Source organism: Zalophus californianus, chromosome 8 (assembly GCF_009762305.2).
Source record: "Zalophus californianus isolate mZalCal1 chromosome 8, mZalCal1.pri.v2, whole genome shotgun sequence".
NCBI lineage: Eukaryota > Metazoa > Chordata > Mammalia > Carnivora > Otariidae > Zalophus > Zalophus californianus.
Window position 1 is genome coordinate 30,629,525 of NC_045602.1, and position 15,311 is coordinate 30,644,835.

Here is a 15,311-nt window from a genome sequence, read left to right on the forward strand (position 1 = left end):
AAATAATAGGGATATAGCAACTTGAGGGAGGAAGACTTGAGCAAACATTCTGGAGAAAATGATTAAATGTAAGAAATAGAGGTGTCTCGCTGGCTCAGTCAATAGAGCATCAACACTTGATTTCAGGGCTGTTAGTTCAAGCTCCACACTGGGTGTAGAGATTACTTTAAAAAACAAATAATAAAAAATAAATGTACAGAACAAAAAGCACTTTAATAAAACTGTAATAAAAATTTTTTAGGCCATATAAAGCACAAAGGAGATTCTAGAAGTGTTTTTTTTTTAAAAAAACCCAGGATTTATATTAAAGATGCAATGGAAAACTGGAAAAACAATAGCTATTGCTAAAAACCAAAACCATGATTTTTCAGGATCAAATGGAAGATTATCCTATAACATTGAGTGAAAATACCAAAAAATAAAAATAATGAGGAAAAAAGACAAGATCTAATATATGAATAATACTAGTTCCAAAAAGAGAAAAAGATAAACTTATATAGAATTTGATGAACTTCACAGGAAAATTCTTACACACCGCCAAACAAAAATGTAAGCTTACAGACATACATATATATTTCAGGTAAGTTTCCTAGCAAAAGCAATGAAAAGATGGGGAGTAAAGATTGCTGTGATGTCTGTAACTATCTATTAATTCAGAAGTTTATCACATAAGCCATTGTCTTTTCCAAGTGTGAAATGCACGCATAGTATAAAGGAAAATGATTTCATCACTAAAGTCTCATTTCTGGATACTCAAAGCCACACTGCAGAGAAACTTTAAACACAATATTTGTACACCAGTTGCTTTGATTATTGGTTTACATATTGCCTTTAATTTCCTAAAGAACATAACTGAAAGTTTTTAGAGATAAATGATTAAAATTTGAGATGTTAATATTTACTGAAATTTAACTTTAAAAAAAGACTACCATTAGCCTCTTATGTGCAACACCAGAACACAGAAAATCCTGAAACATATATGAATAATGAAAGAAAAGGACTGTGTGCCAGGAATAGTATACTCAACTAAAATTCATTCAAATGTGAAGGCAAAATAAAGCCATGTTTTAGATATGCAAGGATTAAAAAAGCATACCATTCAAGCTAATGATTGTTGGAGGAATTTTTCCTATCCAATGAAAATGTAAAAAAGAACAAAGATCTCAAGACAGGAGTTGAGGATACAAAGAAGAAAATATTATTGAAAAATAAATCTCTGGTGATTATAGTTAAATAGATGTAGCCAATAATAGGACTGTAAAGTATAATTTTTGAGTTAGGATTCTTAAAACAGAAGACACATTAGGGCAAACTTAAGAAAATCTACTACACTCTTCTTGTGCAGATATATGGTAGCACTGAGGGAATGTAACTGATACAAATTTTAGTAAAATGTCCTGTCATATTAAAATAATAGTGCAGAGTGGTCACTTGGAGTGTGACTTTAAGAAATTAAAAGCAAGAGAAGGCTGAGAAGAAGGTGAAGACAAAAGAAAGCAAACTACCACCATGCTCTTTGACATAAAAGAAGAAAGCAGAGGGGCACCTAGGTGTTAAGCGTCCAACTCTTGATTTCATGACTCAGGGTTGTGAGATCAAGCCCTGTGTTGGGCTCCACACTGAGCATGGAGCCTGCTTAAGATTCTCTCTCCCTCTCCCTTTGCCCTTACCCTGCCCCTGCTTGTGTGCTCTCTCTAAAAAAGAGTAAATTAAATTTAAAAAAAATAAAGCAGCAACTTTTTAGGTAAAATTTTCTTCTAGTCCACTATGAAAATAGAATTTTTTAAAAAGCAGTGTAGCACCTTATCCCTTAAGGGATAAGCTTACTTGATTTTTGTCTCTAACCTTTTTGGGAATTTTGGGCTTTACACAGCTGGAAACTTTTACCAAGAAATCAAAGGCAAACTAAGCCTGTAGACTAGAATCCTCTGATGGATTTACTGTCTCTTATCTAACTGTGAAGGAACTTATTAATAAACTAATGATAGGCCCTAATGCCAAATCAATTTGTCTCTTTTCCCAATTTGCATTCCCAATACGAAGCTGGTAAGTTGAATGCTACTGGATTCATATACGCTTAATATTTTTAGGTGTATCAATGTGAGGTGGCAAATCAAGAGAACAGTATATCTTCACACAAGTGAACCTCTTGCCTTTCATTGCAATTGTATTTCGTTGTATTTAAAATATTTAAGGAGAAACAAACAAACAAAAAAATTCCAGGAGGATACTTGAAGATTCAACCAAAAACACTGGACCTGGGATGGTATATAAGTGGGAAGAGAGAGAGAGATGGTCATTAAAAGAAACTGGATCAATTTAGCAAATGTAAGGAAATGCAAAAAAAAAAAAAAAAAAGAGAGAGAGAAAACAAGTACAAAAGACAGTAAGTAATAAAAAGAAACTACGCTTCAAGAAATATATATGAATGGATTAAATTCCCAGAATAAGACAGATTTAAGATTAGGTTAAAATACAAAATCCTGTTCTACATTTTTACAAATAAGACTCATAAAATAAAATGACAGAGAAACACTCTAATACATTTTTTGAACAAATTATCATAATCATTACTATTTTACAACTAATAGTCCTAAAAATATTATTTAAAAATGTCATAATAGCCCGAGTCCCTTGCACCGCGACCCCCGCACGTCTGTGAACATGGCGCTGCGAGCGGTGCGGAGCGTGCGGCCTGTGGCCTGCAGTCTGCGCGTCGCCTCGGCGCCCGCCGCACCCTGCCTGCCACGGCCCTGGGGGCTGAGGGCGGGCGCCTTCCGGACACTGCGCACGGGCTCCGCTCTGCTCTCCGTGCGTAAATTCACAAACATGAATGGATAACAACAGAAAATGGTATTGGAACAGTGGGAATCAGCAATTTTGCACAGGAACCTCTAGGAGATGTTGTTTACTGTAGTCTGCCTGAAGTTGGGACAAAACTGAACAAACAAGATGAGTTTGGTGCTTTGGAAAGTGTGAAAGCTGCTAGTGAACTCTATTCTCCTCTATCAGGAGAAGTAACTGAAATTAATGAAGCTCTTGCAGAAAATCCAGGACTTGTCAACAAATCTTGTTATGAAGATGGTTGGCTGATCAAGATAGCACTCAGTGATCCTTCAGAACTGGATGAATTAATGAGTGAAGAAGCATATGAGAGATACATAAAATCTGCTGAGGAGTGAAAATGGAACCCCTAAATAAACTAGTATGAAACAACTTAATCTAGCATAGTTGTCTTAAATTAGTGGTACACAGAGGATTTAAAATAGCAACTATTAGCAATACCAGTGGAGAAAGAAACTACTTGCAACAATGCTAATGGAAGAAAATACCCCTTAACTTTATAATGATTGCAGAAAAACACAACATGCATCTGTTTTGCAACACCCTCTGATTTTTATGCTCCAGTTATGATATTCAGAATCCTGAAATTATCTTTGGTTAAAAACTAGTTATAAAAATTATGTAATTCAAGGATGACATTGTTACCTTAAGCCTTAAGCTTACATCTATCCCTGGATGGGGGTCAAAATGCTTAAATAATCTTTCCATTGGAAATAACTGGCAGTAGAGAAAGGTTTGTTAGTTGTATGTGTCAGATAAAGAACAATACTACCTTAATTTTGCAATATACTGCACTTGCTGGTGCTATTTTTATACAATGAAGCAACAGCCTTGCAGGAAGATAGTTTAATAATAAAACATTCAACTTCTTCGTTAAAAAAAAAAGTCATAATAAAGAAAAAAATCAACATTATACCTGAACTTCAGAGGATGTTCCGTCTTGTGCTAGGGCCAATAAAATGCTGACACTGGTTTTTAGATGTTGTCCTGAGCCGATACCACCAACATAGCGATGCAAGCAACCCAGAGCCAATGAATGCCCAGTTCTGGATACAACATCGCGGGCTGATTTCAACCTGAAAAAAAGTTATGCTTCAGAAATTGGTTTTTCTATTTCCCTATGGAAATCAGAAAAGACTACAGTTATGATTATTTCTTTTTCCACTCTCTACCAAGAGTTAGAGATTAATGACAATGGTTGGTGAAAGTGACATATTTCATGGAATAAAGCCTACTTTTATTTTAAAGAAAACGTGAAAGAAGAATCACAACTTCTCAGTTTTAAACATTATTTCTTGAAAAGTCAAGAATCATTTGAAAAATATTTTTATTATTGGTGTTTTAAATAAAAGAATTGTTTTTATAACTGGTTTTAAAAATATAAAAAACAGGGTAACTCTAGTCATAGAATTAAAGAAAATGTTAACTTTCACTTAAGAAATTTTCTATAATTATGATTTGAACCTCTTTAAAATGCATCAGTCCTTTTCTCTGTAAAATATATCTAATGAACTAAAAAATATAAAAAGGAGATATTGTATATTAATTTTTGACAAGGCTTGAGATATATCTATATACAATAAAATTCACCAATTTTAATTCTTTTCAAGTAAACATAGAACATTTACCAAGACAGATAATTAATTACAATAAATGGAAATAAAACATATCAGAATCTATGGGATGTAGCTAAAGTATGTTTTAAGATGAATTTATAGCATTAAAATTCTAATATTAAGAAAGAAGAAAGGTTTTAAATCAATTATCTAAACTTCCATCTTCAGAACCTAGAAATAGAAAAGCAAACTGAACCAAAAAAAGGCATAATGAAGCAAGTTATAAAGGTAAAGCAGAAATCAGTGGACGAGAAAACAGAAAAATGGAGAAACTCAATGAAACCAAAAGCTGTTTTTTTTAAAAGAACTATAACACTGATAAACCCTTCAACTGACTAAATAAGAAAAAAAGGAGAGAGAAAGAATGTATATTCTGCTGCTGTTGGATAAAGTATTCTATAAATGTCAATTAGGCCAAGTTAGATGATTGTATTGGTAAAATCTATATTTTTAATAATTTGGGAGCATCTATTCTATCAATTACTGAGAGAGGAATGCTGAATCTCCTATAATTATGGACTTTCACTTCTATTAGGTTTTGTTCCTTGTATTTTAGTTTTTTAAAAGATTTTATTTATTTATTTGAGAGAGAACGAGCTGGCAAGGAGAGGCAGAGGAAGAGGGAGAAGCAGGCTTCCCACTGAGCAGGGAGCCCAATGCAGGGCTTGATCCCAGGACCTCGGGACCATGACCTGAGCCGAAGGCAGACGCTTAATCGACTGAGCCACCCAGGCGCTCCTTGTTCCATGTATTTTAAAATTATATCATAAGATTCATAAACATAGAGAATTGCTATGTATTCTTGGGGAATACATCCTTTTATCATTATGAAATCACTCATTTATTCTGATAACAATCTTTGTTACAAAATCTACTTTTTCTAATAATAACAGAGCCACTTCAGCTTCCTTTGGATTAGTGTTTTCATGCTATATTATTCCTATCCTTTTACTTTTAACCTCTCTCTTTTGGTTAAAGGAGTTTCTTGTAGACAGCATATAGTTAGATCTTGTTTGTTTTTTATTTTATTTTTTTATTTATTTGAGAGAGCTAGAGAGCATGAGTGGGGGCAGGGGGAGGTAGAGGGGTAGAGGGAGAAGGAGAAGCAAACTCCCCACTAAGCAGGGAGCCTGACATGGGGCTCAATCCCAGGACTCTGAGATTATGACCTGAGCTGAAATCAAGAGTTGAACACTTAACGGACTGAGCCACCCAGAAGCCCCTAGATTTTGCTTTTATTTCTTTCTTGATTTTAAAGATTTTATTTATTTATTTGAGAGAGAGACAGAATGAGCAAGAGAGAGCACAAGCCGGGGAAGGGGCAGAGGGAGAGGGAGAGGCAGGAGCAGATTCCCTGCTGAGCAAGGAGCCCGACGTGGGACTCGATCCCAGGACCCTGGGTTCACGATCTGAGCTGAAGGCAGACACTTAACCGACTGAGCCACGCAGATGTCTGATCTTGTTTTTATTTAATCTGACAAACCCTAACTTTTACGTGTAATGTTTAGACCATTTAACATTTAATGCAATTATCAGCATGGTTGGGTTTAAGTCTACCATATTGCTATTTGTGCTCTATTTGTCACATCAGTTTGTTCCCTTTTCCCTCTTTCTGTCTTCTTTTGGATTTAGTATTTTTTATGATTTCGTTTTATCTTCACTATTGGTTTACTAATTATACATTTTTATTTTTTAGTATAATCTCTGGAGTTTATAATATATATATTTTTAAAAGATTTTATTTATTTGAGAAAGAGTGAGAGAGAGCACAAGCAGGGAGGAGGGGATGAGGGAGAAGCAGGCTCCCCACTGAGCAGGGAGCTCCACATGGGGCTCAATCCCAGGACCCTGGGATCATGACCTGAGCTGAAGGCAGACACTTAACTGAATGAGCCACCCAGGTGCCCCTATAGTATACATTTCTAAGTCTTTATGATCTACCTTCAAAGAGTATCATATTCTTTCATGTATATTATACACAATCAGAGTATACTACCATTTCCTCTTCCCATTCTCTGTGCTGTTGTCAGGTATTTTACTTCTCTACATATTAAAATCCTATCATGTTATTATATTTGCATTAAAGAGTCAATTATCTTTCCAAGGCATTTAAAAATGAGAATAAAACTAGCTTGCAGACTCCGCTGCCCAGGAGCTGCCCATGTCACCCAGCCATGGTCAACCCTACCATGTACAACACTGCCATGGTTGGTGAGCCCTTGGGTCACATCTTTGAGCTGTTTTGCAGACAAAGTTTCAAAGACAAGAGAAAACTTTCATGCTCTGAGCACTGGGGAGAAAGGATTTGGTTATACAACTTCCTGCTTTCACAGGATTATTCAGGGATTTATGTGCCAGGGGGGTAACTTCACATGCCATAATGGCACTGGTGGCAAGTCCATCTGTGGAGAGAAATATGATGATGAAAATTTTATCCTGAAGCATATGGGTCCTGGCATCTTGCCCATGACAAATGCTGGACCCAACACAAACAGTTCCAAGTTTTTTCATCTGCACTGCCAAGAGTGAATGGTTGGATAGCAAGGCTGTGGTCTCTGGCAAGTGAAAGAGGGCATGAATATTGTGGAAGCCATAGAGTGCTTTGGGTCCAGGAATGGCAAGACCAGCAAAAAGATCACCATTGCTGACTGTGGACAAATCTAATAAATTTGACTTGTGTTTTATCTTAACTACCAGTCCATTACTTCTGTAGCTCAGGAGAGCACTCCTTCACCCCCATCTGTTCAAAATATCCTATAATCTTTGTGCTCTCACTGCAGTTCTATGAGATCCATATTTTCCTTATTCCCCTCCAAGTCTAGCTGGATTGCAGAGTTAAGTTTACGATTATGAAATAAAAACTTAAACAACAATAAAAAAGAAATTAATGAGAAAAATAATAGCTCATTTAAAAACAGACTTATAAAAGAATAAGTCTTTATTAGTGAAATCACTGAAAGTGAATTTCAGTTTGAATGGAAACAAATTCAACCAGTAATGATTTTTATTTCCTTCTGAACTAGGTCTTAAGCAGTTGAAGCAAATCTCTGTTAACTAGAATGGTTTAAGAGAATGATTCCTGTCTAAATGCTAAGATGGCATAAGATTTTAGTGTGTAAATATAGCCGACAGATCTGTATGTTTAAATACTTTTGGCTTTTCATAGTCAGATATTAAATCAACAAAAGACAGTGTAGATGAAAACATTCTACTATAATGAGACAGGAGGACAGTGAAACTTTTTCAAGCTAATCTAAGTGAACATTCTACTATAATGAGACAGGAGGACACTGAAACTTTTTCAAGCTAATCTAAGTTACCACAGATCTTTATTTTTACTTTTATTTATTTATTTTAAAGATTTATTTATTCATTTTAGAGAGAGAGTGTGTGCACAAGCAGGGGGAGGGGCAAAGGGAGAGGGTGAAAGAGAGAGGGGAAGCAGACTCCCCACTGGGCAGGGAGCCCAAGTAGGGGCTTGATCTCAAGACCTTGAGATTATGACCTGAGTTCAAACCAAGAGTTGGAGGCTTAACCAACTAAGCCACCCACGTGCCCCTATTTATTTTTTTAAGTAGTCTCCATGCCCAGTGTGGAGCCCAATGTGGGGCTTGAACTCATGACACTGAGATCAAGATCTGAGCTGAAATCAAGAGTTGGATGTTTAACCAACTGAGCCACCCAAGTGTCCCTAAGATACCACAAATTTTTAAATGTACCATTACTTTATATAGTAGTATAAAAGAAAGAAAAAATGTATATTGGCTAATTGAATTTAAATAAAAAAAACAAAAAACAAAAAGCACTGCCTATTAATTATGTTTGTAGAGAATTTAAAACAAATTCTAATATCAGATGAATTGTGAAAAATGGGTAACTTAAAATGCATGTAAAAATTAACTTCAAATCATAATCAATTATTTGGAAAAGCTAATGAAACTAGGCACTGAAAATACTTGCAAACCATTAACCAGACAGATATGAATATGAATGAAGGTCTTTGTGTTTCACCAGAATAACTAAAAAAAAAATACTCCTACAGGTATTGGAAATACTTGTAAATTAAAATTCCTTGAACTAAAAAACAAAATGACCACTCTGAAGTTTTCCAAACAAATACACTCTTATTTTACCTATTATTAACAGAGTACAAACCATTAAAAGGTAAGATTGGTTGTGTATTTAAAAACATCTTTAACCAAAGTTGATTTCAGAATCAATGACATACTTGGAAAAGCAAAACTAATCTGTTGCTAGAAAATGGCAGAAGTCATCCTGTAGAAGAGAAGTATCTGGAAATATTTTATCTTCTGCTTGCTCATACTATCCTTAGTGATTCAAACAATACACTGGGGGCATTATCCTATAACCAAACTGCTGTTCATGTTTGAAGACAGGGAAAACCATTCTCAGATAACCAAGAATTCAGAAAATACTTTTTCTTCAAAACTATTGCTTCACCACCATTGCTTCCCTCCCCCCACTAAAGATTACGGCCTAGTTTGGTATAATTAGTACTCAAAATATACAACTGTGAAGAATAGTTAATTTACATAACTCAAGTATCAGTTCTTGACCACACCTGATTTTCAACTTCTCTACTTAAGTACTTGATTAACAACCAAGAGTAATTAATAACTGTATCATCTTAATCATACTTATTTGGAACTCTGAGATCCTCTTTTTAATTAATATGCAAAGAAATCTTTAAAATCTAACACTAACTTTTCCCCTGTTTCAGGGATAATTTAAGAGATGATAAACTTGCTGGCAGTTAGGAAAAGAATGGCTTATTACAAAAAGTGATTAATTAACAAAAAGTATAATGTGGGGGGCAGAGATAAGAGAAAGAGACTACCAGAGCACCTCTTCAGAGCAGAATACATATAACTAACTGAGAGAAGTCCTATTAACAGTCCTCTTGATTCCATTATGTAACATTCAAAGGCTGAAACCTCACCACACTGAAACTATCTATAGTATTATGACTTCTCCAGATCCTAGAGTTTAAACAATTACTGAACTAAAAAGATTATAAAAAAATTAAGACCATTATTTAAAAAAACACAAAATTTTGTCATATGCTATACCGTGTGGAAAACATATCATCCAATTACTATAATTATTGATTACTTAAAATGACATCTCTGCCTCTAAGAGAAACTTACTTGTCAGTAAAGAGACCCACTTACTTGTCAAAGCTATATTGGGCCATTCTAGCAATGAAGGTTGCTTCCCCAACCACCTGAGCCATTCTTCCAAGAGCTTCCCCTGCTGCACATCGTAAGATGGGGTTTGGGTTGTCCAGAGCACCCATAACCAGAGTCAGAGCAGATTTACGAACTTCCTCAGGTCCCAAAGTACTTTTGTTTTCAGCCAGGCCCTACGGTTATTTAAAAAAAAAAGGCAATTCAAAATTCACATTAAATTTTTTTAAAAATGTGCTGCAATCTTTGTAAATATACCCACTTCACCCACTTTTTTAACCTTTTTATTTTTTAATTTTTTAAAGTTTTTATTTTATTTTTTTTGTTGATGAGCTCAAATTTATTTAGTTTTTATTTTTTTTAAATTTTATTATGTCAGTCACCCAGCGCTCATCAGGACAAGTGCACTCCTTAATCCCCATCACCTATTTCACCCATCCACCTCCCCACCTCCCCTCTGGTAACCAGTTTGCTCACAATAGTTAAAGAGTTTGTTTCTTGGTTTAGCTCTCTCTTTTTCCCCTTTGCTCATTTGTTTCTTAAACTTCACATATCAGTGAAATCATATGGTATTTGTCTTTCTCTGACTTATTTCACTTAGCATTATACTCTAGCTCCATCCATGTCATTGCAAATGGCAAGATTTTATTCCTTTTTATGGCTGAGTAATATTCCATTGCATATATACATACACACACACACACACACACACACACACACACACACACACACACACACACCACCTCTTCTTTATCCATTCATCTATCAATGGGCATTTGGGCTGCTTCCACATCTTGCTATTATAAATAACACTGCTATAAAATAGGGGCAGATATATCAACCATCCTTTTTTTAAATGAAGTATAGTTGACATACAACATTAATTTCAGGTGTACAACACAGTGATTGGACAATTTTATGCATTAAGCTATGCTCATCATAAGTGTAGTCACCATGTGTCACTGTACAACATTATTACACTATTATTAACTATATTCCCAATGCTGCATTCTGTGACCTATTTACTTTATAACTGTAAGTTTGTATTTCTTAATCCCCTTCACCGATTTTACCCATTCCCCACCCCTGCCCCTTCCTCAACTATCTTTCACCTGTATATACTACACCTAGATCAATACCTATTAAATCGACAGTAATCACTTTCCTAAACATGATTCAGAACATGATATATAACATAGTTATAGTCAATCAGCCCTAAAATGAACAATCCCTGGAAGTGTCTCTATCCAAAGACAAATGCTCAAAAATTGTTTTTATATGTAAAGGACACTGTACTATTAAATCAACTGTCATTCAACTGATTGACATTTATCATTAGAACTTTAAGTAAGGAAAAGGTCTGATGATTATGAAACTTTGATTTGTTTATATAAAAATTTCAGAGAAGATAATTATGTCATCAAGAGTACATTCAATATATAAAAAGATAAAATGGGTAAAAATATCAGTAACTGAATATTGATACAGTTTGTTCATCATATTAAATGTTAATATCTCTGTTCTAGGTACACTTACTGTCATGGAACTTAAATTACTTGAGACCAAACATCCAACTCATGGTGCCGAGGGAAATGTTAACTACAACAGAGGTATTACTGAGCAAATCTATGAAGAAAAGTGTACTTGGACCAATATTACAGTTGGTACACTAGCCTTCCAGACATTAAGAGAGACCATGACTACTTTTTAAAAAAATTCAGATGTTGGTATTAGCTGATGGTCTCTAAATAGGGCATATACTAACAGTTATATAAACAATACAAACTTGTATTTCTATAATCAATGCCTATGTCCCTTTTCCCTGATGTTTACAAAACATGATTTAATTCATGCCCATTTAAACACCTGTACTTGCTGCCATTTTCTTTTACAAGTAAAACCTTATAATAAGCTTAGTGCTGAGCAATATAAAAAGTTTTCAAATACATCATGGAAGGCCACAGGCTGCACAGAACAGTGCATGAACTCTGAGAGATAGGCAAAATATTTATTTCACTTCATACATGTAGAAACTGAGGTTCAAAAGGTTAAAGGAACTGCACAAGACATAAACCTAATGAGAACTAAACCAGAACACAGTCTCTAAATGCAGCCTTCTTTCAGCTATACAACATAGCCTCTCCTGATTTATGGTCTAAACCACAAATTGAACTTGAGCTTTATCTGGTTAACCTTCAGTAGAGTATCAGATTGCATTAGACACCTTTGAAAATTCTGAAAGAACTTTCCAGCACTTGTAAAATCTGAAAGGTCACATAGAAACATGAACTTGAACATTATTAAAATATAGAACACTATTTAATTACAATGAGCTTAATAAATCGTTTCTAATAATTTAAACTAATATAAAAACATAGTTATCAAGTGATACCCATATAATCATCATAACAGTCTAGAAATACCTGCCTTAGTAAAGGCATTAATTAAAATCTTAGTTCAGAATACTTATGTTTTAAAAGTAAATACCTTTAGTGCACTAAGAACGGCAGTAAAAATATTAAGTTGCACAGCCTGTTGGCGGACACCTTTGGCTTGTTTAACACATTCAGCAAAGTGATCCAACATTTGTAATCTATAATCATAGAATAAAGATAACATTAGCAATACTTTTTATTCAAATATGGCTCAGAAAACAGAAGTAAGAGCAATAGCTAAGTGTTTAACAAATAATGTCCCATGCTATTTCATTTCTATTTCATTCCTGCAGCTGGTTCAAACCAGATCTCCTCCTCCTGAATTGATATAGGGACATGTGGTTTTTAACTAGAAACAAAGCAAGCAACTACATATTAAGTTTCAATTGACAAAATAAGGTCTTAACTTCAAGGTCATAATGTTCTTTAACGTTAACCTCAGCATCTAACAAAGTGTCTGGCATATAGTAGGTGCTCAAGGTTTCTTTTTTTTTTTTTAAGATTTTATTTATTTATTTGACAGAGAGAGAGACAGCGAGAGAGGGAACACAAGCAGGGGGAGTGGGAGAGGGAGAAGGAGGCTTCCTGCCGAGCAGGGAGCCCAATGCGGGGCTCGATCCCAGGACCGAGATCATGACCCGAGCCGAAGGCAGTTGCTTAACCAACTGAGCCACCCAGGCACCCTCAAGATTTCTTGAATAGAATAGCAGTCACTAACTATGCATCTTTAAGTTGAAAATTTTAAAATGTGGCATAATTTTTTTCTTCTTTCAAAATATTCTCACATGGAAGAAAATAGTACCTCATGTCCTATTCTCAAAAGCTAACTGGGAGATTTTGGAAAAAATTTAGCTTTGGTAATTTTTTTTTAATGTAGAAAATCAAAGGTGAATTTTTTTTATTATTTCAAATTATTTAAATGAGGCAGCAAAAAAAAAAATCACAGCCATTTGAGACTACTCTGATAAAAGAGAATGCGATCATTTCAGATTCTAAAAATAAATGGGATGGGCAAAGGAATGCTGGGAAGTTGGATTTAGTATTAAAATAACTATGAACTAAAGTAGGAAACCAGTATCTCCCTTAAGGTCACTATAAGGATTTAAGCTCAATGTATAATAGGCCATAGGTCTCAGGTCAAAGCATTCTTCAAAATTAGAGGAAGAAATCATCTAGTCTCCAGTAGGAACTCCAGTTAGAGTTACTGGGGGCTAAAACTGACTACTTTAACACTTGTTGTGACATAGATCCACATCTTCTATGGATGAGGAAGCAGCGCATTATTCACACTGCTTTCAAGCACACACATAAGAAAAGACACGTCTCCAACACTACTGTTAAGCATCATTTGCCTATAACTGACCTCAAGTACATGACCTTTTAAAACGACTTATTTAAAAAATGTTTTTTCTTTATTATAAAATAGTCATTTCATTTAATTTGAAGACTAGTAACAAAAAGTTACTAGCCAAAAATAACTACTCTTAACCTCAGGTATAGTCATTTCCTCTCAGGTCTTTCCTTATGTATTCACATATACATATGTATTGGTATACACATGTACATTTTTATGTATTTTAAAATACCAAACTGGGATCATTTCTTGCTTTTTATTTTACTTTTCTTATTTAACATTTTATAAGGAGCATTTTCTGATATCAAAACATTGTCTATGTAAAAAATATTCTAGGGGCGGCTGGGTGGCTCAATCGTTAAGCGTCTGCCTTCGGCTCAGGCCATGGTCCCAAGGTCCTGGGATCGAGCCCCACATCGGGCTCCCTGCTCCGCGGGAAGCCTGCTTCTCCCTCTCCCACTCCCTCTGCTTGTGTTCCCTCTCTCGCTGTGTCTCTCTCTGTCAAATAAATAAATCTTTAAAAAAAAATATTCTAGCCTATTGACTTTCCATAATTGATTCATTCATTCCTCCATCATTGGATATTTAAGTTGTTATTATATTTTAATAGAACTTATTTATTCATAGTTCACCTTGTACAAAAGTGATTTAATATAGTTAAGATAATCCTGGACTCTAGTTAGAGCTCTCATAACTAGCTATGTAACTTTGGGTAAACCACAAATTCTTGGACCTGGATTTCCTTAGATTTAAAACAAGGACATTAAATTAGATGCTTTATGAGATTCTTCCACCTTTAATGATCTTCAACATTTATGTGGCAACCCAATGTTCTTAAAGATATCTGGGTAAAGTAAAATTTCACACTGAAATTTTTCTTCTCAAATTAAAAAGCAATTATCAAGTAACCTACACATTTTTAAAGATAACACTTGTTATCTTTTATATTTATATTATCTTTTATATACAAATATAACAATGTTTTAAAAGCATATGTTTTTTATTTTGGTGGGGGAGGCACCTGGCTGGCTCAGTCCGAAGAACATGCGACTCCTGATCTGGGGGCTGTGAGTTCGAGCCCCATGTTGGATATAGAGATTCCTTAAAAACAAAATCTTTGGGAGCCTGGGTGGCTCAGTTGTTAAGCGTCTGCCTTAGGCTCAGGTCATGGTCCCAGGGTCCTGGGATAGAGCCCCGCATCGGGCTCCCTGCTTAGCAGGAAGCCTGCTTCTCCCTCTCCCTCTCCCCCTGCTTGTGTTCCTGCTCTCACTGTGTCTCTCTCTGTCAAATAAATAAAATCTTTAAAAAAAAAAATCTTTAAAAATAATAAATAAATAAATAAGCATATATATATATATATATATATATATATTTAAGATTTTTTATTTTTAAGTAATTTCTACACCCATCATGGGGCTTGATCTCACAACCCCAAGATCAAGAGTCACACACTCCACTGACTGAGCCAGCCAAGTGCCCCTAAAAGCATATTTTGTTAAACAAGTTACCTGAAAGTATCTTACACTAAGTCATTTTCACTTTTCCTTTTGAGAAAACCACCATAAACAGACAAAATGCCTACTAAAGTTGAGTGTTTGTGTACAAAGAATACAGCAAACCAAAATGCTCCTCTTAGAAAAACAGTTATTTTAGTTTCCCAAGTTCAGACTCAAATTGAATGACAAACGTTATTAGAGAGTAGACTTCTCACTCATTAACTTCTTCAGTAACAAAATCAAAAGACTTAGCAAACTGACTTAATGATTCCTCATTAAAGATATAGTGAAAACCTACTTATAAGCTGTCAAATGAACTACTGAAATGAAAATCTTGCCATTTAAGACACAGTCCACAA

At 34.9% G+C, this 15,311-nt stretch overlaps 1 protein-coding gene and 1 pseudogene across 4 annotated transcripts in view; one reads left to right on the plus strand and one right to left on the minus strand.

Annotated features, from left to right (window-relative positions):
- HEATR5B (HEAT repeat containing 5B) overlaps nt 1-15,311 on the minus strand; it is a 113,068-nt gene that overhangs the window by 63,451 nt on the left and 34,306 nt on the right. For all 4 annotated transcript variants that reach the window (XM_027622576.1, XM_027622577.1, XM_027622579.1 and 1 more), the window contains 3 exons: nt 12,155-12,260; nt 9,653-9,843; nt 3,761-3,920 (listed from right to left, as the gene is read on the minus strand). In XM_027622576.1, the coding sequence (XP_027478377.1) occupies nt 3,761-3,920; nt 9,653-9,843; nt 12,155-12,260 (457 nt within the window). The remainder of the gene's footprint in view (nt 1-3,760; nt 3,921-9,652; nt 9,844-12,154; nt 12,261-15,311) is intronic.
- On the plus strand, nt 2,665-3,182 carry LOC113937765 (annotated as a pseudogene).